General features: G+C 43.0%; 1 protein-coding gene across 3 annotated transcripts; it reads right to left on the bottom strand.

Annotated features, from left to right (window-relative positions):
• Window positions 1–4,577: 4,577 nt before the first annotated feature.
• Window positions 4,578–26,437, bottom strand: NFRKB (nuclear factor related to kappaB binding protein). 3 transcript variants are annotated; one of them, XM_030964795.1, is made up of 27 exons: window positions 22,605–26,437; window positions 22,320–22,497; window positions 21,844–21,984; window positions 21,256–21,457; window positions 21,038–21,165; window positions 19,804–19,978; window positions 19,540–19,641; window positions 18,935–19,008; window positions 18,437–18,521; window positions 18,026–18,206; window positions 17,723–17,831; window positions 17,150–17,276; window positions 16,085–16,150; window positions 15,033–15,112; window positions 14,912–14,952; window positions 14,438–14,498; window positions 13,455–13,629; window positions 13,019–13,125; window positions 12,444–12,567; window positions 11,984–12,060; window positions 11,130–11,350; window positions 10,349–10,625; window positions 9,434–9,652; window positions 8,229–9,005; window positions 7,293–7,399; window positions 6,418–6,553; window positions 4,578–5,680 (listed from the first exon to the last, which is right to left on the bottom strand). In XM_030964795.1, exons 3-27 carry the CDS (start codon window positions 21,964–21,966, stop codon window positions 5,555–5,557), a joined length of 3,900 nt encoding a protein of 1,299 aa, XP_030820655.1. In that variant the 5' UTR covers window positions 21,967–21,984; window positions 22,320–22,497; window positions 22,605–26,437; the 3' UTR covers window positions 4,578–5,554. The 3 variants fall into 3 exon arrangements, with proteins under 3 accessions (XP_030820655.1, XP_030820656.1, XP_030820654.1); XM_030964796.1 differs by lacking the exon at window positions 22,320–22,497 and having other exon boundaries at window positions 14,438–14,495; XM_030964794.1 differs by lacking the exon at window positions 22,320–22,497.
• Window positions 26,438–26,466: the final 29 nt, after the last annotated feature.

A 26,466-nucleotide genomic window follows, 5' to 3' on the forward strand; every position in this document is an offset into this window, starting at 1 on the left:
CCCTTCCCAAAGCTGTTCAAGGATTACTGTGTCATTTGGATGGCAACTTCTCCTTTGATCTCAAATGGTTCTCTCACGAGCTCGGGAATGAAAGCCCTGCTCTCAAAACATGATTTTGGCAGAGATCAGAAGTAGCTTTGCCCTCCTGAGATCGTGAAAGCTGGCCAGAACTAAGGGGTCTAGTGCCCTGCTCCATCTCAGGGATGTCATGGGCATAAGGGCAGCCTCCAACACACCCCAGACACCTCCTAGAATCGCTTCCAAAATCCAGGAGGGTAATTTCCTGTGCCTCTGCTTCTGGTGCCAGCCACCTGTCAGTCATGGGGCTCCCAAAGGAATACAAAGCACTAGGAAGCACTAGGATGTAAACTTGCTGCCGGGACTATAAAGACAGCCATGTCTCCTTCTTGAGCTCTTCAACGCTAGAAAGCAGAGAACCTCTTTTGTGAGCTCTGAATCAGCAGCAGCAGTGTTTGCCAGCCAAACTGTAAATGCAAGAGTGGACAGGCCTGACCGCCTGGTTTCTGGCACCGTGTGTTTTGAAACCACTGGGCACGCCCAAGGCTCCAAGTCAGGTAGTTTGTCTTCTAACGAGCTGCAAATGTGTAAACTGAGGCCTTGACTTAGCTTAAAGAAGAGAGGTGCCCTTTCACCCTCCCCAGATCTCTTCGACTCACCTCAACACAAGTTGAAAAATAAGAATACAATAAATCCTGTCAATCAGCCTAATTCAGCTTTGTAATTATAATTACAAAGGACTCATCCCTCTGACTGGGGGCTCTCCTGGTCACAACTGCCTGAAAACAGACTAAACTTTCCTGTTGCCCTTCAAAGGAACAGGGTGCTAATTTTCTGCCAAAAAAGTAGTTAGGGCTTTTTGGGAAATACTCAGCTTTGCACATTAACACGTTCCCTCCTCTCAGCTGTCCTAGCAGAGGCTGGAACAACAGCCCAGCTAAAGTTTAGGATTTTTAGTGAAGTACAGAGGCTACATATGACATTGCAATTATAAAAGTGACAGGAAAGATAACAACCTTTGCACCAGCACCTTCACAGCCATTTCAGGGGCCATCCTAAGTTGGAAGCCACTTGGAAGCCACTCTCAGTACAGGAGCACTGACAGACCCAAAAGCTCAGCTTACCAAGTTACTGATTGTCATTAAGGTACTCAGGACATTCCTAGCCAGTGAAACAGAACTTACTTCCTTACACAAACAAAGGGAGTGCAAAGGGAGGTCAGTCATTCATAAAGCCGCAGTGACTAGAGGGCTTGTGACTGTCTCATATCCATAATTTCACTGTGTAACTGAGTACACAAGAATAATTCTCACCACAGGCTGACTTACAAGCACTTTGCTTAAGCAGTTTAAAAGCCCTCAGTGCAAATTCCTTTTGGTTTTTTTTTTTGAGTAATCCAGCATATTTTTATATATATAGAAGCATATTTTTGTATGCATGTCTTGTAAATATCAAGCAGCCATTGCTTCCCCAAGCACAAACCAAAACATTTTCCATTGTTTCCATCAATTGCTTCAGAATAACAAATAGAAACATTAAAGCCACTTACCACGTTCCAAAAAAATGCCAGCACCTTGCAGGTCCCTGTTAACTCTTCAAGCAGTGTCAGCATGCAGGGAAGAGCACCCTGACCTGCAGCAGGTTTGCTCTTCTTTTCTTTCTTGCTCTACTTTCCAGGCCCTGACGCCTTTGCTGTGGGTCAGCACAGCCACTTACTGATGCTCCTCTGGGATTTGGTTGGCACCTTCTCTAAGTGTCATTGCAAAACCACGTGGTTCTGGAGCTCTGAAGGACCAGCATGTTTCTGCTTCAAGGATCTTGCATTTGGCAGGTGACTTATTCTGCTCCAGGTGCAAACTGGAGGACAGTGAGAAAAAGTAACATTAGGAGGTATGGGTGCAAGGCTCACCAAATTGGTTTGGTGAATGCTTCCAGACATAAAGAAACAACTTGCTTCTTAAAATACTGACCTCTGATTGAGTTTCAGTATTCAGGCCTCAATGCAGGATGCCGTATACAAGATTAATCCAGGCCTGAATGAACTAATCCACATTGAATGCATCACTTGGCATAACCTGTGTCATCACCTGTGTCATCCCTAAATTAAATCATCAATAGCTCAAATTTGCACTACTCATGCAGAATTTCTTTAATAGTCCACAAAACCAAATGGCTCTATCCAGAGGGTGATTCACTGTACAGGAACAGGAGAGAGGTCAAATAAATTGTCCCCCTGGAGGGATCAGCAGCTGCAAAGGCAGTCTTGTGGTGAGAAATTCAGATTTATTTATTAAGAAATTCAAGGCATAAGAAAGATGATTCCAGCCTTCCACCTCTGGATCTACACACATCTGGTCTATCCACACAACTAGGGTCCAATAAATCTCAGATTGATATGAGTCAGTTGCAAAGGGGTTAAGTACAGGATTAAACAATTTTTCTATCAAAGCATGTTTCCAGCACGGACCCAGCAGCACATTCTCCCTTCCCCACAGCTCTGAAACTGCTGTGTTTAGTGTTTAGGCTATGGGGAAAAGTCTGAATTCCAGAATGCCATCCTACAGGATGAACAGCACCCAGCCAGAAAGGTCCTGAGTTTGGGCACCATGTACCCAACTTGTGGCAGGCACAAGAATTGGGTCTACTGAGAGGTGGTTCAGGTTTTCCATGTGACAAACAAGTAACAAAGTTTTTGCATTTACTAAAAACAATGCTAGGATTTTCAAAGGTATTGGGAAAATGAAGATCAACTGTTAAAACATGTCCAGTTAATGACTCTTTTGAAAGGAACACCTGAGGTGAGCTCACAGGGTTATGAGGGCATCCTACTGAGCTATATAAATACATATTTCCCCCATGATTTAAATAAAACAAAACAGTTGTTAAAATAAAGTTTAGAAAGGTTTTAAATGGCTAGTGGCTGTTTGTGTAGCCTGCTCAGTTTTTAAAAGCAGGTTTTACACAATATTCTCTTTGTGGAAATAAACTCCTAATCCACAGCTTTTAGGAGATAAACAAGGCTCTTTGATAACTAGTGAGCATCTCACTGTGATAAAAACAGGCTGAACTTATTTTTAAACTAGAAAAGGTATTGACAAAGATTCATCAGGCTGAATGGCCCTTTAGTTCCAGGCAGGACAGGTGGAAAATGGGTAATGTCAGTATAAATACTTTCTCTAGGCCCTCTTCCCCTGCATGCTGCCCTTGCAGCTCTTACTGCAGGACTCATCCAGAACAGCTTTCAGGTTGCAGAGCAAGAGGATGTGGGACCATACACCACCTGGAACACAGTCTAGTTTACAGATACCCTCCCCCAGTCTCAGCACACCCCACAAAACCACAAGAGCCCTTCTCTGCCCTTCTGCCTCATATAGTTCAAAGTTACTTATTAAAAACAAGGGCTCTTGACTTGCAGTAGCTTAGGGGTTATTTTTCAACCAAAGTGGAGCAGCTCATCAGACAGGTGGTAGCTGAATCACAACAGGCTGTACTTCGTTTGTGAAAGCTAGGATAAACACTTCCTACCCAAGCCAGCACATAGCCATTCAAAATCAGAAGCCCATCCAGTGTCTGATGCTCTTTTCCCCCAAAACCAGACTTCAAAATAAAAGAGCATGAACCTAAGAGAAGCAACAGGGATGCAAAGGTTGCTCAAAAGTAGGACAGTATTTAACAGCAAGACACTTAAAATCAGCAGCAACCACCTGAGACACACTAAGCTTCTGGGATTAGATGCAGGTTTCTTGTTTTCTTAAGCTTAATACTTTCAAAGCCTCCTGTGTCCAGCAAGAAAGTCAGGAGGATTGACAGAAATTAAAGGGTCTTCACAATGTAACCGTCTTTCAGCACTTGATTGTAGGTTATTTAATAATTTATTAATTATGAACAGAACATAGCAGGATTATCTTGATTATGTTTTGAATTTAAAGGCTCTTTCACATAAGCAATAGCAGGAAATTGCTTGTTGCCTGCTTAATTTAGTCTTTTAACTTCACAACTAAAAGGACTTTGGAAAGTCCTCACCTCCCTCCCATACCTCAGTCTTTCTGCTGGCTCCTGATTGATAAATGTGCAAAACATGTACCAAACATGGCAAAGCAGGACAGAAAACCTTTATCACTCCAAACTGTGAAGCATGTAGACCGTAATTCAAGCACTTGCTTTCAAATGCTGAACTGATGTGTCCTGCTAACTCAGCATTTATATCCAGTCACTTCTTTTCTTACTGAAATAGCTGTTTTCCTTCAAAGTGGGAAGTGGGTTAGATGCAGTACAGAAAGATCCACAGCCCCAGCCTGAAGCCCAGCAAAAGAGTAACACACACAGAACTCCAACCACAACAGTCCTGAACTGTACAATTTGGTTCTTTAAGCATATTATATTCTAGAATATATAACTTGGAGCAAACCACATCTTAAAAAAAATGCCTACAAAAAAAGAACAGGTTAAAAAGAACCATCGTATCAAGAAGATGGACAGGTTATTAGCCCTTGGCAAGCTGGACAATGACTGTACACAAAACACGCTGTAGAGAACCAAAAGGATACAGCAGAGATCTGTAAGGCTTTCTCCACTTTTATTCTTCTCCTGGTCCAGCACATCTTTTGATCTCATTCAGTTTCAAGGTCATGTCAGAACAGTCACAAATTCATCTCCAGTATGTGCAAAATTCAAAAATATTTACATAGACAGATAAAACTACAAAAGTAAAACCAAAACTAACAGCTAGGGTCACGGATTAAAGTATTTCTTCAGAACCCAAGAGACAACAGTTTGCGTGTATTTGAAAACATATTCCAACCTTTTAAATCAAGGTACAGTTTGTTTCCACTGATAAAAAGGTTTCTATGTTGAAGAAAACTAAAAGAGGATTGTTCTTGTGAACATCAACATTTTCCTTTCCACTACAGTCCCATTTGCTGACAGACTTGTTCACACAGTGACTTTCTGTATCTCATCTCCCTCTCCCCCATGCTCACTCTGTTACAGCAAAAAGCACACTTTGACTCTCACCCTGTCTTTGACAGTAACCTGACATGGATGTAAGCTACAATAACTCTGGTGTCGAAGGCACCATCCTGAGCCACTAGGTAACAGTAGTGACAGCCAGACTCCAGTAAAAGCAGACATCTTCTCCATGACTTTAAAAAGCCACTGAATAACCCCTTCCAAGCAACCTTCCCTGCTTAATGAAGATCCAGGATAACTGCTTTGTCTACAACTGAAAATGCACAGGAACTGTATTTGCCAAAAGTCCTTTGGACAAAAAACAGCAAGACATTTCTTAAAACAACAATTCCACAGAACTTGGATTTTCACGTCTGAATTGAAACATTTTGTTTTGCAGGTACAGCATGTTTTTTTCTGTGGAATTTCTACCCAGACATGGCAGTGCTGACCCTGGAGAAGCAAGGGCAGAACCCAGTCCAATTCCAAGCCATGGCTGGGGTTAGGCAGCCTCATGTGTTTGGTTGGATGGAGGATGACAACAGGCTCAGGGAAGTTCTTAGAAAGTGATCCATGTTAAAACCAGTGGTCACAGCTGATCCTGAGTCTGCTTTGGAGATGGAGCTGTTGTCACAACCACAGTGGACACTGCTTTAGTTGAGCCAGAGACTGTTCCCTGCTGGAGATGGGAGGCTGGAACTGTTTGAATTCGCACCTGTGTGAAATGGAAAGAAATAACTCATCTCAAGAACAACCTGGTGACACAATGACTGCACCTGCACTGTGCTCTGGTGAAGTACCTGCTTCTGCTGCCAACAAAAACTCAGTGATTAGAACACCACCAAGCACCAAAAACACTGCCAGAACAGAATATGTCATAAGAAGACCATTCCATCCACTGCCCATGAGAGATGGTGACAGGAGATTTCCAGATTAGAGAGGAAGGCCTGAAAACTAGTTTGAATAAAAACCTGTATGTCAGCTGCTTTTACACATTTTCAGAAGAAGGACTTGGATCCATTGGATACCTCACTTCTACAGACTTGTTAATATTAGCTGTCAATGCAAATTAATGATTTGGAATTATGGAACACTAAATTTCCAGACAGAAAGATGGATATGCAAATCAGTTATGTGATTTCTTCAAGAAAAAGTGACCCACAAAAGCTAAAGTACAAAGCACTACAAAGACTGCTGCATGTATAGAAAAATCCTGACAAGCCTTTTGGTTTTACATTCATTATACTGGTAGTGCTTCAAAAACATTTAAAAACTTTATTTGGATGGAGAGAACGTAAAGGTGATGACGGATTCCATGTGCTTAATGCAGACACTACAACCGAGCTGTGTGCCTGGTTTTTTTTCCGCAACCCCATGTATCCAGTGTAATGTCCTAATGGAGATGTTAAGTCATTAAAAAGCAAATAGAATGATCATTCCAGGTGCCCTTACCTGTGTGGCTTGGCCTTGCTGCTGCAGCTGCTGTAGTTGCTGTGCAGTCAGAAAACTCACAGGCTTGTTCCCAGCAATCAGTTTAGTCCCTGCTGGCATTGTAGTCAGAATGATATTTCTGCCTAATCCACTGATGCTAAGGAATAATATTGTTGAAAGGTTAGTAAACAGCACAGCAGGCTCAATCTTTCCAACTCCAAACCATTCTTCAATTGCTAGTAGATTATAGTTCTACCACATGTACTAACCATTTTCAGTAGTGGGGTTTTTTTTCCCCCCATAGAACTGGCAAATAGACTAGCGACAAGTTTATGTCAGTATTTATAAATATGACAGAGAATTAATTTAGCACACAAATCACACCCATTAACCCTGGACCATGCACACACTGGGTTAGCCTGATCAGACCTGAACACTTCACAATGCAGAAAACAGCTGAGCACTTGAAATATTAACTAAGGGAGACACTATCAGAATTTATGGAAGAATAAACAAAAAGCCTTCAATATCTGAATGCCAGAAGAATTCTCACTAAGGCAGTTAACTTCTCTTGAATGGAGAGATAGCCTCAGATTACAGATATTTTTCAGTGTGTTAATTCTTGCTCAAACACAGAACTAATTGAATAGCTGGTTTCAAGGCACAGAATGTTTTTTCTTTGGTGTATTTGCTAGAACCTGCATCTCAAAATAAATAACTAAAAATTACAATCTCATTGAAGACACCATATCCACTCAGTTTGTTGCAGCTGATGGACCTGTTAACAGACTGCAATCCTAATCCAGCCTCTGTCTGCTTGCTCCCCAGAAACCTACCGAACACAGACCTTCCTCAGCCAATTTCTAAAGCAGAACTATGAGATGCAAAGCACTCACTTGGCGCCGATGTTGCCCTTGATGATGGGGGCAGTGACCACGCTCTTGCCCTTCACTGGCTGGCTGATCACTGACAGGGGTACTGTGATCCGTGCTGGAAGTTTGCCCTGGGGAATGGGAAGAACACATGAGGAGCCATGGGGAGCTCAGCAGAGAAACTGGTCAACAACATCTGCTTTGTGAGAGTCCTGTGAGCAGAAACCAGCAGCAGCTTTGCTGATGAAATTTGTGCTCCAGTTCGGGCTCCTTAAAATTCACATCCCTCTCATTCACTACACAGCTGTCTGAACCCTGAAAATCCACATCATCTTTGCACCACAGGATCCATGATTTTTATCCTTAGGAAACAACCATAGTGTCATTTAGCTTATGTAACCACAATACAGTTTATGATGCCTTCAGATTAGGGCATTAAAACAGCATTCAAGGATGAAATCAGTAAAAAAGTTAATACAAGTAATAAGCACTTCTAGTTCCGAATGTTCTATGACACCATTCCAAGGGAAATTATTGCCAAGGTGTGGGGCAAGACAGAGAGCTGTGTGAGGCAGGACTTCAGATATGCAAAGTTTATTTCATTCACTTGCAAAAGGACGTAAGGGAAGTATCTGACTTTTTGGGGGCATTTAGCTGCAATTTGAACACCATGAAATGAGTTGCAGACCCATACCCAGAATACATTGTGGCTTCCTCATCCTTGGAACTGTTCTAGACCAGGTTGGATGAGGCTTGGAGCAACCTGATCTAGTGGAAGGTGTCCCTGCCCATGGCAGGGGATGGGACTGAATGAAGTTTAATGTCCTTTACAACAATTGCATGACTGCCACATTAATTTGACTCTCTGTGGATGCAAAGAGCAGTTTTCAGCCATAAAACATCAGTGTATTTGGCACCCCCGTCTTTCCCCACCCCCAGTGAGAGCTCAGCATTACTCACTGCCTGGGATGTAGATACCACTGTGGTGCTGACGGGCACCTGCCGCACAGCCGTGGCTCCTGTACCAATGGTTATGGGGGTTCCCGCAGTTCCTGAGGCCACAGCAACTGCTTTGGACACTGTGGCACTCATGGTGGGTAAGGAGGTGTGGCCTGTGCCAGCAATGCTCACCGCCGAGGAGGAGGGCACCTGCTTAGCATGAGTGGCTACCGTTATGGTCTGCCCAGCTTTGGGGGGTATCACCCCCAGCCCCTGCACAATTCTGATAGTGGCAGCTGGCTTGGCCTCCGTCGATGCCACCGTGGTTATGGCTTTGCTCTTCTGATCTGCCACAGTCATGCCCAGGGCAGGCATCAGGCGGAAAGCAGAACTTGTTGGCTCTGCAGTCTTTAAGTCAGGAGTCACTTTAACCACAGTGCCTCCGGCTGGGCTGGAAGAGGCAGGAGACACCGTGCTTGTCTTGGCTGAAGACTCAGCAGTCTGGACAGGGTTGGATGTCACGTGCAAAGTCGCAGAGATGCCTTTCCCACCAGCACTGCTTCCCGCAGCTGCTGTGAAGAGGTCCTGAGTCAGTTTGACAGTAGTGACTTGAGACTTAGCCAGGGTGGCCATCATATCTGGAGTGATGCGCAGCACTGTTTGTCCCTTTGCATCCGTGGTGATGGAGGATGGGGGCAGGCGCAACACATCCTTCCCTTGGATCCGAAAATTGGTTGCTGTGAGTGGAATGCCACTTCCAGCCTGGGTCTTTACACCGAGTTGTCCTGTAATAGCCACCTGGGAGAGATCAGAGAAATGGTTCTGTCAAACTGGGACGAGGTCCAAGGCACACTCAAAGCAGAACTTCCCAACAGGATGATGTTTGCTCCCACTAGAATGCAAGTGGAAGACTAGCACTCAGTACACTACTGAAAATAGTTCTGGCTGCTTATCAGATGGCATTCTCAATCCCATCTGAAATAAGAAATACTTGTGGGGTTAGTTTCTTTTCCAAACAAAATGACGGAGAGATCACTAAAGAACCTGCACAAACACATCTTTCACCTGTACATGAAAACAGGGCTCAAACACACAAAACTAGCAACTGTGTCAGCCCACACAGTCCATCAACTTACACAGCATTACAGCTCTCAGATGTTTACATCTGCACAACAGGAAACAATCAGGTTGTGGAGCCCAGTTCCAAGTCTCTCCCTCCCTCTCACCTGCTTGATGATGTTCTGGCCAGCCACGTTCTGAATGATAGTGGTGGAGGAGGTGCTGGCAGCAGAACTGCCTGGAGAGCTGGTCACTGGCTTCACAGCAGGGCTAGGCACTGCAGGCAGCCCCGTCACAGTGATACCTGCCTGGCTGGCCATGGAGCTTCCTGCTCTTGGCACCTGCACAGGGCTACTTTGAGCTTTTACAGGCAGAGTCATCACAGCCTACAGAAGAGAAGAGGAAGACCATGAGCAGAGTACCACAGTAGGAACAGTCTAGTGATTCTTCTTTGTATTGTGTTAGCTTGCGAGTTCAGGGAAGTTCACAAGAATTCCCTTGCAAGGATTCCAACTGCTTGGAATTGTAGTGAGGTGGGTGTCAGTCTCTTTTTCCAGGTAACAAATGACAGGACAATAGGAATTGGCCTAGAGTTGCACCAGGGAGGTTAAGCTGGATATTAGGAAATTTCTTTTCAGAGAAAGGGTTGTAAAGCATTGGAACGGACTGCCCAGGGCAGTGGTGCAGTCACCATCCCTGGAAGCATTCAAAAAAGTGTGTGGATGATGCACTTAAGGATATGGTTTAGTAGTGAACATGGCAGTGGTGCTGCTGTGTTCATGGCTGGACTTGATGATCTTGACAGTGTTTTCTAAGCTTAATGATTCTGTGATTCTAAGTTCTATGGACTTTTTATGTAATGCACAATTTAATGATGCCACGTAAATACGTGAAAAACAGAGCACTGAAGAGTATTGCATATGTAAAACTGTTTCTGTGCTCTTGACTGCAGTTAGTCAAGAGTAAGTGTAAGCTCAGAGTTAGACTGCAGTTAGTGTAAGCTTCAAATGAGCACAAAATGCCTGCGCATCACACAAAAACACTGCAAGTCAGATCAGATGTCAGATACTCTACCAACTCACCTGAGGGAGCACTTTGGTTTGTGTGGTTGTAGCTGGAACACGGATTTGAGGCACTGACGTGGGCTGCTGCTGCTGCTGGGTGACCACTGGGGCTTGCTGGGACATAGTTGGGAGGCTGGATTGGGCAGTGACCACACGGACCTGTGGCAGGCCTGAGGAGCTGCTGTGACTGACCACACGCGGGGTGGGCGCTGGCCCTGGCTGCGCCTGTGAGCTCTGAGCTGGGGACAGCAACGTCCCCAGCTGGGGCATGGCGGGAGAAGACACTAGGAGAACGCTACAGAAAGACAGAGCCAATAGGTCAGCAAAGATGTAGGAAATTCACACAATCACAGAATCACTGAGGTTGGAAAAGACCTCTGAGACCATCGAGTCCAACCTGTGACTGATCCCCACCTTGTCATCCAGCCCAGAACACTGAGTGCCATGTTCACTTCTTCCTTGTTCTCCTCCAGGGATGGAGACTGTACCACCTCCCTGGGCAACCTCTTTCAATGTCTAATTATGCTTTGTGAAGAAATTCCTCCTGATGCCCAACCTGAACTTCCCCTGGCACAGCTTGAGACTACGCCCTCTTGCCATGCTGCTGTTTCCTGGGTGAAGAGTCCAACTCTCACCAGCCTCCAACCCCCTTTCAGGGAGTTGCAGAGAGTGGTAAGGTCACCCCTGAGCCTCCTCTTCTCCAGGATAAATAACCCCAACTCCCTCACTACTGAATTATAAAAATTATTGAAAAACAGCCAGCAGCATTCCCAAGTGACATAGGAAACAGAAGCAGTACCTCTGGCTGGGTTTTGCTGGCTCTGACCCAGCACCAGATACACTCTTGCTGACTGCAGACACCGGTGGAGGTGAGATGGGTGTGGCTGGCAATGCAGGGGCAGTTGGTGTCATGGGAGTCACAGGAGTTGGTGGCATGCTGGAGTCACTGAGGCTCAGCTGACTGGGATCTGCTGTGCTGGTGGGGAGGGCTTTCACAGTACCCTCCTTACTACTCGACTTCTACAAAGAAACCACATTCAGCATCACAAAATCTGGGGTTAATTGCTGCACCTTACAGTACTCTGAGCACTTCAACCCGAGTTCTGTATGGTGGTGAATGACGCTCTGCTGTTAAATCCTGAAATCCAACATGACTGACTGTCTGCCTTTCCCCAGCTGCAACCCTGGATGAATTGGTGTGTTTGGCTGCTCCTGCTCTCAAGGAAAAGTGCACCTCAGTTGTGACAAACGTTCAGAACATGCAGATTTCCACCTTGGTTAATGTGCTGATAGACAAGTACTTCAGAAATATTTAATATCAGACATCCAAACCCTGAGGGCTTCAGCACAGCAAGGGGGAGAACAGACGTGTCCCACACACTCTGTTACAAATTAACCTCAAAACTAGATCTGAAAGACCATCCCTTTGATAGAGAGCACAAATGAGAGGATAACAGTGGAAGCTGTGTGGAGGAAAAGTTCCCTCTCTCCCTGTTCACTTTGTGCATTGACATTCATATACATCATGAATTACTAACTCAAACATGGTAATTTTCATCACCTGCTATGGATGCAGAATTTATGGATTAAATTAAGACTAATTTCCTTCTCAATCCCAAAAGCAGCTGTGCAACCCTGAGCAAAGAAATCTACCATTTTAGCTGGAGGTTTTGGCTTCTGAAGAGCTTTCTTGGCCTTTGCTGCAGCAGCTTGAGCATGATGGATGCGTTCTGCAAGGACAAATTAATGGTTAGAGCTCCTGAACACAAGCAGACTGATTTAAAGAAGAGGCTAAGTAAGAGGTGAAGATTCTTCTTCAGACAAGGAATTAAACACACAGTCATGTAACGGTGCAAAGAAAAACATCTAGAAAATTAGCCAAAAAGGTTGAAAATAAGACACATAAAAACATATATCTGCAGTTATTGCACATGGGATGGTATTTTTCAAACAAATGCTTCAAAGTGACACACTGCTCTCTAAGACTGGGTTTAAGTGCTGAAGGACTAACATAAGCAATTTGACTAGGGAAAAAAGCTAGACTGACAAATCAGTGTTCATTATCCATCTTTATAAACATTTTTAATTCTTAAGATTACCAACTCAGGCTTACCAAACTCTTCCTCGCTCCTGTCCCGGTGCAGGTAGATCCACAACTTCCGCCCAATATCGTATTTCACACAGGGATCTTTCTCATAATGTAATCGGTCCAGAGCACCACTAACAACAGTGTTAACCTGAAGTTCAGAATTCACAGATTACAAGATATCCTTTGCTGGACTAGCCAAAACTGATGAATAGCAACATGATCCTATTTGGTATAAAACCTGAGTAAGCTGCAAGCAATCTCCATCTGAGGGAGAAGTGACTGAGGGCAGATATTGCATCACAGGATGGTGTTTGCCACCTTGGGTTACATGGAGCTTCCACCAAAGCTCTGAAAATTGACTGTTCATCAATCTAAAATGTGAGCAGCTCCATGACAGTGTTAACTCTGTGGCTTTTCTAGCTGGTTTTTCATCATCCAAAGTTGGCGCAGATTTGCAGCAGCTCATCATAGTAGTACACAGCTCCCTTTTGCTCATCACAGCAGCATAAAAACTACTGGGCCTTTGCCACTGAATACTGCCTGGCACCATGCAGTGTATTTGTATGAGAATCTGAGGCCAGACAAGACATCCAACTTACCTGAGCACTTGTAACATCTGGAGCTAAGAACTGGGAGTCTTTGAGCAGCTCACAGATTTCAGCTCGAGTTCCCTCTCCATTAGGAAGGCGAGCAGCAGCATCACGAACTGAAACAAAAAAACAGAGCTTAAACTTCCAGCTGTAACTGGACAGCGGTATTCAGGTACTCCATCAGATAAATTTTGGGACTGCTCTATTACCCTTGCTCTCACAGTGTCTACTCGCTTACTAAAATCTAGCCCCAAAAATCCCTCAAAAATACGAGGAGAGATTATAAAGGATCATTTTAAAGTACATCAACTGTGCCAACTTTGTGCTAATAGCGATGAACTTGGGTACCAGCATCCAACCCCAATGTAGATTCCTGAAATCGTTGTTTTAGGGGTCAGAGGAATGTTTTTCTTCTTTACAGAAGCTTTTCTGGCCATGACCTTACCAAGGGATAAAATGGTGACATATGCTGGTCTGTCTGAGCGCAGGAGAGAATGTTCCCGGGCTTTGTTTAAGGAGGTTTCCTTGTCAAACACTCCCTTCACAGGACCAACAACCGACTCAAAGCCATGCATCCGGAAGGTGAAGGCTTTGTGGGGCTGGCTGTAACGGTAACGCTCCTGGAGGTGAACACAAGAGCACTGACTTTACCAAGAAATATACAGCAAAGCCTCATGTCATATTACCAAGTAAGTTGTTATCATTCTCTAGAGAAAGCCTTTTTAAACTAAAGGCTCAAATATTGCTATATAGACTTATTTTGGATCAAGAAAATCACGAAATATTTCATGCAAAGTACAATGCTCCACCTAAGCAAGGTGGGCAGGCGCAACGCATTCACTGTCAAGCAGCTGCACAGACTAGAGAGGTGCCAGAAATACAAGAGATACACCTTCTGTCCCCCTCCCCTTCCTCCCTTTATCTGGCTAAAGAGAGATTTCCAAAATTTAACTTTTAAATTCTGTCCTGTAGACAGCACATGGAGAGAAGGGAGAAGAATCCCTATCATATGTTTGCCCTCTAATTCCCACTTGCATCTACTACAGGTAAGATAACTAAGTGGATGGTTGCACTTACTGACACTTATTTTTTGCCTGCACACATGCATGGCCAAAAAATAAAGAGGTAAGTGGGGGATGGCGGGGTTGGCACAACCAACTGACACTATCAATTCCATTAATTTTATCCAATTAGTTTTTACCAAATTAATTTTACCCACTGGAAATACTGATGGTTTTGAAACAAGGTTATGTCATTAGCAAGTTTTATGCAAGGCCAAGATACTGACTTCAAGGCAGAAGCAACATATCAATTCTTCACATTAACTACATTTGTGTAGAGTATAAAACTGCGGTCCTACACAAATTCTCCTGATTTAGTGGCCAACTATTTTAACAAGTGCCTTTAAAATAAAGAGTCTCTTCTTACTTGCTCTTGAAACACCCGTTTCTCCTCTCCCGTGCTAGGCCGGACTACATAGTCAGTCCTTCTGAAACAAAGGGCACCATCAGTTCTGAGCACAAAAAGCGCCAAACGATGAATCCCCTCATCCTTCTGCAAATTCTTCTGAACAAATCCTGAAAATATTTATGGTAACAAAAGCAAGCCCTGCAGAAATCTTAAAGTATGCTATGTGCAGTACCTGAAGGCAAGCAAGGATTACAAATTATCTCATTAGCAGAACCTAAGCTAGACTGCAGCTTTGCTCTGATAATATATGTGAACTTGGATAAAATCAGTTGATTTCATGAACTCCAGTTACTGCATTTATAAAATCAAACTACCAATTTTCTCCTGTCCCATGATGTAAAATTGTTTTATTTTAAGATCCAGAGGCACAAGGCCCAAATCTCACAGATTCAGCAGCACTACAAAGGCTTTCAAGCAGTGTTGCACACTTACACTCTGGGCAGTGGCATGGCATCCGAGCTGTCTTCATTTTCCTATTGAGAAAGAAATGTCAATGTTGGGTAGAACACAGTCAGGTTTCATGCTCCTAGAAGGTGATTTTTGTCTCACTCACTTTGAAAAAAGTCTGGTCTTTGGTCTCCAACCAGAGATGAAACAGTGCTGCCAGTTCCTTCTCATGATCTTGGTAACTACCTAGTAAGAAATAATGAAAATGTAAAAATAGAACTCTTGTAATTGTTAGGAAGCCAGATGCTTGTAATTCCCAGTCCTCTCCTGTTCCCTTTTCTCCTCAATGCATCACCAGTCACAGATGTTCAAACTGCAATATTTGAACATCTTCAGGCTTAGGAAATGCTAAATCCCAGTGATTCCCAGGAAATGCTAAATCCCCAGTGATTTTGCTGGTACAAAAAAGATGGCGCTTCAACTCCTAGCACAGAAGGCAAGATGCTGTTTCAGACACAGTCCCCTGTTCCCACTCTCCAAAGTAATCCCAGTTACTGAATCCATGAGCAGAAACACTGGCCTACATAACCTCCACCAAAAACTGCGAAAGGGATCAGAGGAAAAGCTTCCTGACTCCAAATCTCTGTCAGTTTAAGCCTGCAAATGTGATCACTAGAATCACCATAGTTAAGAATGAAAAATTCTGTGTAGTAACTAAAGGAATGAACATAAACACAGAACACATCTGTAATTCAATCAGTATGAGCCTGAGCACACTGATCATTAAGTTGCTCTTTGGTTTCCAATTTTAAAAATGAGAATAGTATCAGTTTGCTCTATAGAGAAGCTTAATTCCCTTGCAGTTGTGATAATTACTAATTACTCTGAATCATCAGAAGGTATGCTCTACAGAAGGGAAAATAGGAAGGTGTTCAGACAAATTTGAAGGCTAACAAACATGGTTAAGTCAGCAACAGAAAGAAAGCCCAGTGCCTTTGTTCATTTATGCTCTGTCTGCTGCTGATACTGATGTCTTGTGAACACCTCAAATCCAAAACATGTATTAGCTCAGCTAAAAGATAAGAAAATGCCTAACCATGGAATTAACAGCTCTGTTTGTGTTTCTCTCCAGGCTGCAGAAAGATGAAAAGTAAAGTCCTGGAGAAAACAACAAACCTTTACTACAGTATATATCATAGAAGAACACAAGGTACTCACCAAGCAATTTCCACTGCTGAGTTTTCTCCTTGAATTCAACAAAAGGTGAGAAGCTGGAAGGAGCATCTACAATGACAAATGTACATGTCAAGGACATTATACCATTATCCAACCTCAAAATCGTACTGTGGTTATGCAAACTGTCAAGTTAAAGACTCACAGTGACAGACAGAGCATTTTAAATGATTATGTAAGGGCATCTCTAAATTTATCCTTGCCCTTGGGAAGGGGATAGGATCCCTTTATCACCTTGGGAAGGTGAGCATCTCAAGAGTATAAGGGCAAGCACAAGGAAAGAATAGAACAGGATAATGAGCCTTCCAACAACAGGCTGTCAGCTAAGAGCCTCTTCCTACTGTTCACCATGTTCAGACCAGGGAATGAGAAAATGCCAACTGAGAACTTTATCTTCAAGCTGAAGAAGAAAAAGAAATATGAGGCCCCAGGGACTGTTATTGTACAGTGAAAATTCATGGGCTCATGGGAAGAGAGCTTGAGATTTACAGTATTCACCAGCATTATGGACAATATGCTTCAAGGCCACCACAATCTACTCTGTCTCTGCCTTTAAAACTTCTCACTAAGCAAATCAGAACCACAGAATAATTCAGTTTGAAAGGAATGGCTGAAACTCAACTGGCCCAAGCCCAAGATGGGCCAACCTCATGTTTCAGTGGATTGCTCAGGGCATCATCTAGTTTGATTTTTATTATCTCCAAACACAACTACAACTTCACACTGTGGGGGAAGAGACTAATTCCTTCCTGCTTCAAATACCCTGCCTGAAGCCACGATCAGAACATGAGAAACTGTCTGTCTAGAGGCAATTTCACAGACATTTTCACATACTTGGGAATCATGCTGGGTCTTATCTCCTATCCACATGCAAAACAAGTCAATCACAACCAAGGCATGTCAACCAAACAGCCTATCACAGAAATACTGCAAGCAATACAAGGATTTCTTGTAGTGGTGAATGAGAAGTTGATTCGAGCTATAATGCAAACCAGCACTAATTAGAACAGAGGAACAAGTACAATTAGTATTTTTAACATCTCTTCTTACCTCTGCTATCGCCTGCCAAATACTGCAAGGCAGGTAAAACCAATTCAGACCAATTAGGGGCAAAGGAAAACCAGTTATTTAGTGCACTGGCATGAGAAGATTGCCAATCGAGAACTTTATCTTCAAGCTGAAAAGGAAAGATAATTATTTTATTAATGATCTCACAAGTTTAAACTATGACTGTCTTCACAGAAAACAAACCAGCTGAACATATGCAGGGGACAAAAAGGTTTTTATTTACGTGAAATAATCACCTGACTTTTTCAAGTAACACAGCACCAAAGAAGGGGAAAACACTTCCTGATCTCTGCCCTTAATATCGAAAATATATCTAACCAAGTTCTATAGAATGGGTATGGAAAAACTCGCAGATTCAATTGACTAAACTCATGAAACATGTTAAAACCACAATGTGGTCGCACTCCCACAGGGTTTAATTTCTTTAATATATAATCTAAATCTTATTATCATTTACAGCAAAGTAAGTCTGGAGAAAAGTCACTATTACAAAGCTGTAAGCTCCTCTATTCTTTGCTTCCTGCAAAGATTCCTAGTAAGTGGGTGGTTCCTCACCACAGAGAGAATAGCAGGTCCTTCCAGAAACAGTATCTCCAAAAGAAGGAAAAAGAAGCTGGATGATATTTCATTTACTTCAAGGCATGGCTTCATATCTTCAAGAGGTCTTCAAAAGAAAGAGAACGCAGAGTAAATCTTCTGAGTAAATATTCACCACCATATACAAAGATGAACACCACGTACTTCACACATCCCAAACTACATGAAAACGCAGCCTGCAACAGTCCCACAAAAACGTGAGCTGAAACATGTTGCTTTTTCCATCCATGTTAGGTGTTCAGGGCCCTCTGGAACACTTACTCCTCTTTGACAGATGACAGAGGGAGGGGGGAAAAATCCTGAGACATTGATGGGAGTCCATCTGCATTGCCAAGAGAGTCAGCCAAATCTTCCACCTCAGATTTAACAATCTTTGGCTTCTTTTTTTTCTTATCTTCCTTGTCCTTCACCTTTTTCTTGAGGGTTGCGAGGTCAAATAAGGCTTCAGGTATGATAAAAGTTAAAAAGAATACTTAGCTTCTTACTATACCTTAATGAAAGTCATAAACTATTTAAGTATGTATCTAGAAATGTATGTTGTGTGCACTCGTTCACACATCAACCATTCCACCTTTCCAGCTGCTGTCATAAATCTTTACTTTTCCCCTCAACAGAAAACCCCTAGTTTTTAAATCAACATGTATGAAATAAAAAAGCAAAGGATCCACTGACTTGCTAAGGAACCTTTCCTGCCACCATTCACTCGAGTCATGATGTCCTCAAGGGTCAGGTCTGTCGTGACTAGATCTGGGTGATCCTACACAGGAAAATAGTAGAGAAATTAAACTGAGAAAGGACAAAGTCTTAAGACAGCCACAAAGTGAAGAAGTACCCAAGTACTAAAATGCACCAAACTCAACCAGGATCAGCTTATTAAATTATTTACTGTAATAAAAGTTGGGAAGTCTTCTAACCCTGAAATCCAAAATTTTGTCCCTCCAAAACACATAACTAAAATTATAAAACCCTTTTATCGAGATGAACACGGCCAGAAGCTGCATCTATACACTGACAATTGAACCCAGGTTACAATAACGAGCCAATGGGTAGGTGCACACAAAAAATAGCAATCATTTCGTCACCCAGAAGTACCCCGATCTTTATGGCTAAGAGATAAAAACATCAAAGTTAAAATGTGGTCCCACCCCCCAAGACTTTTTGACATCTTACAGGCTGACGTTTTCGTTTCTCGTGGTGCTTCTTCAACATCATCTTTAAATCGCTTTCTCCAAGTTCTATCTTGTCTGCAATGGAAATAATTATTTGCAGATTTTTCCTCTATTGTTACCTTCCACACTTCTTAGAATGCCATTTTCTATCCATTTACACTTCCAGCAATCTCCAAATTTCTGCATATATGAATTTCCTTCATTCATTCATCCATTCATTTCAGTGCTTCGTTCAGTCATCAGACTTCACTGCTGATGCAAGCATGGAAAAGAAGCCAGAACCAGCTTGAAGAGTTTGCAAAATTTATTACAGTCACTATAGGAGGAATTCTTAAGTATTTTGAACTGGACGATGCTAATGCTTCAACCACTAAAATATAACAGAGGAATCAGTAACATTACAGAAACTATGATTCTTGTGTTCAAATACTGGCCTTGCAAGAAGAAAAAGATTAAACTGGGAAAAGAGTCAACTATTTTGAAGACTGCAAAAATGAAGCATCACATGATTTCCCATCAAGCAATAGATTTTAAAGATGATTTCTTGCAAGGTCTCAAGGTAATTCTCCCTCCTCTAGCCATACTGACCCTTTGTTTGGTTCTCACCTGCAGTTTTCATGTCCAAGGTTGACAACGTGGGGATCACTCTCAGGGGAACTGGAGGACTTGAACAACGTGCTGGAGAACGTGGAGGCCAAGAGATTAGATCTAAAACAGAGGTATAAATTTACTTCTGCAAGACCCATCACCAATCCGCTTAACTGTTACCATGTATTCATTAGATCCCAGCCAGTGGAAGAAGAGCCCAGAATCAAAAATGTGTCTTTTTCCATTCACACCTGGAGTCTTCAGTTCAGCCCAGGGCATTACCTTCTTCATCAGAAGACAAGGCAGTGTCTCCACACTCCTCTTTTACTTCCCTCAGGATCTTCAAGTAGCGCCGATGTGTCCGTCTGTCTCGTTCTTCCGAGTCGTATGTTGTTGGGAAGTGCTTTCTCCTTAGTGTCATGTCAGGGCCTCCTTTCCTGGCTAATTCCAGCAAGTGCTGAAAGGAGAGATTCATGGGACATTAGCTATGTCAGCTACAGTGCTGTAAGCCAGGACAGGTATGCCCAGCTCAGATAACTTCCAGCAAGGTTACCATGAGGTGCCATCAGCGCCTCAGATCTGTACAAGGGGAACCTTAGGAAGAATCAGTATCTGCCACATACAGGACTTTAAACCTAGCATTTTAGACCATTGTTTAAAACAGGTGAAATTTCTGCACCTTCTTCTCCACACTTAACACTATGTGTCATTTTACATGAACTGTTGAGAAGAACTTAAATCATTGGTGTGAGGTGTAGTTTCCATGCAAATATGTAACAATGTGTCCTTTGAAAAAAAAACATTTTACTTCTCATGGCTACAGAGGAAATAACTTCCTATGTATTCCATATTGTTGCCCAATTAAGTCGTGGATGCCCCATCCCTGGAAGCGTTCAAGGCCAGGAGCAACCTGGTCTAATGAAAGGTGTCCTTGCCCATGGCAGGGGATTGGAATGAGATGAGCTTTAAGATTTCTTCCAACCCAAATCATTCTGGGATTCTCTATTTCCCACAACATTGTAGGCCATTTTATAAAGACAGACTTTCTTCTTCATCCCTACATACCAAATGTTTCAATGTAAGTGTAATGAAAATAAATGAGCAATAAACACATTTCAGTGGGCAAAAAATTTGCTCACAGAAGTATCCACAGATGAAGACTTTACCAGGGATTTGCAGGAATGAGAATCAGAAGTTTGGATCCACATATTTTCTAACTGTAGTTGCTTCAGAAATGGTAAACAAACAAAGGTAGAATGACTTGTTAAGAAAATAATAAGTTGCAAAGGTGCAAATGCAGGAAGTGGGAACAAGGTGGGCATGAAAAGAAGACAGGTCACACAAGTGAGAGCTATGAGAGTTACACAGCCTGAAATATAGCAACGGGTCTGTCTGGCCCACTGGAAAATCCAGAAGCATTACTAATTCAGTTCATTAGAGGAAAGGCCTCAGAGAACTGTGACTGCACCAAGACACTTTTAATAAAGACAAGTTATTCATCCCAGAGCACACTCACATTGCGGGAAGCGAGGATCTGCTTGAGCAGCCTGTAGAAGTACTGCTGCTGGGCACTCAGGTAGCGCTTGTACTGCGACTTGTAACAGAGCTGCCGGTACTTCACCACCTCGGGATTGAAGTGTCCATCTGTAACAAAGACAAAACACACACCGGGTTTTCAACTGCTAGCTGAGATCTTGCCCCAAACCCGCAGGGAAGCTCACGAGGCTGACTGACCCCGGAAGAGTTTCTGGGCGATGTGCAGCGGGTTCCCAAACCGAAAGTTCTCCCCACTGAACAGCGCTGAGATGAGTTTGTTCTGATGCTCTTGGTTGTTCTCAGGGAAGTGAGGCAGGAATTTTTTTAGGTGCTCTTGCTGCTCATCTGTCAGGACCTCCTGCCATGTTGACAAGCTGACAACCTCAAAGAAGATCTCAGGCTAAAGAAAGCAAGAAACAACAGTGAAGAAAATGCAGCCACGTTTTTGACAATTTTCTAGCCCTTGATGCTTTTTAAGTAACACCAGTCATGAGACACTGGAAACAATAGAGCATAAAAATGGAAGGTCAAGAAATTGATACTACTAACAAGAAAACAAATTCAAAGCTTGCAACAATCTTCTTAAAGGGAATTTTAAAATAATAAGAATATAACAGAATTAATTTAAAAGATATTGTCCAGAGATTAATCAAACACTTGACACTTTTCCCAAGGCAGTCAAAAACACCTCCCCTTTCCAGTTTGCTCCGTAAGCCCCAAAAAGGGAGTTAAACACATTGTTTATATAGAGGCTATGATAAGGTGAAGCGTCTCAGCACTACTCACATCCTCCAGGAGGTCCTCAGGCAGACTGACCCGGGTGGGGCCCAGCATGCAGTCCTCCATAATCCGTGTGCAACTGCCGTCCAGCTCCAGGGGGTCTGTGAGCATGTGATCCAGGGAATCCATCCTCCAGCCCTCCTGCTCCTGGAAAACGACAGCAAAACCCTCAAAAAACAAAAATCCCAAACCCAGATACATCCATCCTGATGTGAGGAATGATGGAGAACCCACATTTGATGGGTGGTTGTTTAAATGGTAGCTATGGAGTGGGCCTTCAATATCTGTGTGTGTATATATATGTGTGTGTATGTATGTATACACACACATACATATGTATACATATCAAACCCATACATACACACACACATATATATATATAAAAAACACACATGGAGATGCATGGTCATGCCAATGGAGAAGTGCTTTTCCAGACAGGTAGATTGGGAAGTACAGCTGACCCATCACACTTTCGTTCCCACCTGCAGGAACTCTTGTCAACACTGTTAAAAACCAGGACAGACTACATTTAAATCCAAAAGGCGGTTTTAGGGTGCAGAAGCGAAGGTCAGGTCTAAGGTGGAGTTTGCCTCAGGTTGAAGGTGTGACAGGGCCAGGAGCCCCGTCCCCTCCGGCGCGACACAGCCGGACCGCTCTGAGCTGCGAAGAAACGCATAAAACACGCGAAATAAAGAAAAGGGCAATAAAAACACGCAATAAACCGGGTGGGACAGCGAAGAAAACAGGAAAACAGGTTTATTTCATACCTCTCACGCGGCCCGGCTGAAGGCGGAAGGCGGCGGCGCTGCCGCGCTTGCGCAAACGCCCCGCCCTGCCGAACTGCGCATGCGCACGGCCCTGGAGTCACAACAGGCCGCGATAGTGCAGTGGCCTACAAGAGGGCAAGTTTGTAAGTTCTCCTAAAAATGCGGTAGTTGTGGAATGCTGAAGCCACCTATCAGTGGCAGATTTATACGGCTTGACTGCAGTCCTGTGCAGTGGATTAGTCATTGAGATGGTGTGGTAATATTACAATGAAGTGTTGAAAGGCTGAATATTTTGAATTTTAATGCAAATTTTCATACAGCAAACGGAGATTCTTCCTCTCTCCGCACCTTTACCCACTGCCAGCCCCCTCCAAGGACGCACATTAACAGTTTCCCGAATAACACTCATTTAATAAAATCTCGACGGGTTAAGGTTCAGGATTGCAGGTGACAGTAAGGCAATGTACAGAGAAGCTCTAATCTGCCACAACTTGGCACACGAGAAATCAGAGTGCAGGTCTTACCCAATGAGCAAAAGACAGATTCAGTGCAGAAGTCACGATGGACTCTACCTTCTCCCTGTTTTTAACCTGTTCTTTCTTTACATTTAGGTGGAGCTTGAGTGACTCAAGTCACATCTTAGTGAGTGATTGGAGTGGATATGTCCGGATAGTACCTGAAATCACCCTGGGATGGGGACAGCAGTTGCTCCTAGAGGGATTTTGTCATGGTTTGCTGATTCAACGGACATCATTCTCAACTCCTTCAGTTTTCAGATGCTGTGCAGCTGATCAGCTAGAAAGAACTTTCAAATTTAAATTTAAAAATAGTTTTTAAAATTCCATACTTTGCAAGGGTTTCAACAGAGACACAGGGGCTCCACTCCAGTCCACTCTCCACTTATCCTCCCCTGGACTCTGTTGTGGGAGGTCGGAAATTCTGTGATCCATCCAGAGAGCAGCAAATGTATTTTTCCCTGTAACCGCTATACTGTTATCATCCCATCTATCCACACTCCACCTCACTCACCCTCCACCTCACACCTTAGCCCAATGAACAGATTGGTCATCGTGAGTGATTAAAAAAAAAAAAAGAGAAACAGATTTATTATTTTAAGGTTGGTTTGGTTTTTTTTTTTTTACACCTGTCAGGTTGCACAAGACTCTGAACACAACAACAGTCACCAAATGTACAATAAACATACACAGTTAAATAAGAGATGGGGCCTGAGCAGTCCAAGAGGTGCAAGATCAGGGTGCGCAGGCTGGGATTGTTTTCTTTTTCCTCCAGGAAAATACAGAATCTGACCCAGAATGCCTCCAAGGGACAGCATCTCCAAACAAAACACAGACCTTCCAGGCAACTGAGAGGACTCTGGATTTACACTTCTGTGGGATACAACTTAGAGAGATCTTTGGGTTGCTCTGGTTTACAAACAATAATAATACATCCCATTCCTTCTGCACTGCAGAAATGGAGAAAAAAATCTGTGCAACCTTTGCCATCTGTGCAATCACTGTAGTTCCTTATTTTGGAAGGAAATTTTGTGGTACTTCCATTTCCAGACTTGCTTCTTTCACAGGCAATTCATTCAACTTCTGATACTAAGAATTACTTCACCTGGAGTCAGGCCAATAGCCCGAGAGTGCTGCTGCTGCAGGGCAGAGAAACTTTGATGAGGAAAGACTGGAGTTCAAAAATGTTTTAAAATGGTTTTCTGTTTTAAATAGTTTTCATTTTTAAATAACTGGTAAAACTGTCCTCATTCATGGACTGTTCCAACAAAGGTGAATAGAGCAAAGTAGTTTTTAAACCCCACATGTGCAAGATCAATAACGGGAATATATCTGACGTTCATCTATTGTCAAACTTTTAAGATTCTTAAAATTGCTCCCACAATCCTCTAGTATCCCAGTCTTCCATTTCCAAGTCTGCTATTTTCCTACTACTTGTAGCATTTCTGGCTTGTTATTAAATTAGCAGCAGTCTGAAAAAAGCCATGACAAAATTCTCCCTACTCTCTTCCCACATAAAAACCATTGCAAGGCTCAACATTGTAATTCCAAAGTCCTCAGCAACATGTATTCAAGTTACTGGGCATTGTGGTTGTTTCTCCACACTGCCACAGTGGCTGGGCTGCCAAATCCACAGAACGTAAGGTCACTCACTCATCACTGCACTTGACCAAATGGGAGCTCTGGTTCATGTTAATTCTACCCAGCTCATTAGTGCCTCAGTATGGTGGTACAGCAAGAGAAGAGAAATCCTAGGAAAAAAAGTAATCCACGTTTTGCAAGTCACTTCAGAGTTACCTCAGAACAGTTCTCAGCTGGCCAGTATTGGCCAACTGATTTATCTCAATACTATTTCCATGCCACATTAACAGATACATTAATTACCAAAGCCATGCCTGCTAGAAGGCTTTGCCCACAAGGAACCAGATTTGCTCTTGTGCAGCCTGAGTGTGGAGTTCCCTCATGTCAAAGAGCTTTAATTCCATAAAATCTGATACCACAATGTGTAATGCTAATTGACATGGGTAATCCACATCTGAATCCATGGGAATATCTATAGAAGAGTCCCATAATCACACTCAGTGCAGTACAAGAGAAAACAAATAAAAAAAACTTCTCAAGTTCTCTGTCTCAAGGACCTCTAAGACACAGCATCCTTCTTTGTGTCTGTTTTATAAATAAATGTATCCTGATATGCACAGATGAGTTTTCCAGCAATGAATGGAAATTCAGACATACACAGTATATCCCACCAGGAGTCAATGGAGTTCTAGTCATGTTTTTGCAACCACCAGAATGCCTTAAACAACCAAGACAACCTGTGAAGAACTATGTAAGGAAAAACATATTACATGGCCTTAAAAGATAAACCTTCTCTTTCCCTTTCTCCTGGTCCCTTAAATGCAACATGAATTCTGTATGTAGACCAGGTCCATCACAACTGGCAACCCTCATGGATGGCTTTCCATGTCCCATAAATAGTGGTCCACTAGCATGTTTCTTGTATGTTTCCCGAGTCCATGGTTGGTTGTTTTCTGGAACTGTTGAAAGGAATTACAGTACATTGTTAACAAGGTTATTTGGAAAAAAAAAGAAAAAAAAGAAACCAACTCTCCATCCAGTCTTGAAGAAATATGTTTACTTTGAGGCGGCCACAGAGATGGCGACCCTGTCCCTTCAGAGGAGTGCTCTGTATCCTCATTTTCTCCTTGTACAACTATCTTAGATCACAGCAGAAGCTACTGTGCAGGTTTAGCTGAGCTGCTTTTTTTGTTTGTTTGTTTGTTTATAGGCAAAAAAGCAATTTTCCCTGCAAACACTGGAGAGAAAAGAAGTAACAGTGGCTCTGTACTACCCTTAGGTGCTCCTAGGACTTCAGTCAGTTTGTTCCAAACAACATGGGTTTAAGACTGTGCTTTTCTTGCTTTCTGAAACTGCTGGGTAAAACAGGGCAGGGCAGACAGCACGTAAACAGTTCTGGAGGGCTGGAAAAATAATAATTTAACGGACTGCTTCGGCACATCTTCACAGCTTCATTGTTCAATCCATCCCCATAAAGGGACACCACGAACCACTGCTTGACTGCTGCTGCTCCTTTCTGCAGGCAGTCTGCTCATATGACCCCTTCACCTTGGCTGCTAGAAGCCACAGGAAGCAGTTCTGCCATATTCTAACAACTTACATGATGCTCTCCTGTTTAATGGCTCCTGTTAAAAATATACATACAACAATCTGCCAGGAAGCCTTCATTAGGCAGGCTTTTTGCCATACAGCTGAAATAATATTGTTTGCTGGCCAAAAAGGAAAAATAAGGGTCAGCAGACATGCCAAAAATAAAGTCCAGGGCC

This window comes from Camarhynchus parvulus, chromosome 24, assembly GCF_901933205.1.
Source record: "Camarhynchus parvulus chromosome 24, STF_HiC, whole genome shotgun sequence".
In the NCBI taxonomy this organism is placed as follows: domain Eukaryota; kingdom Metazoa; phylum Chordata; class Aves; order Passeriformes; family Thraupidae; genus Camarhynchus; species Camarhynchus parvulus.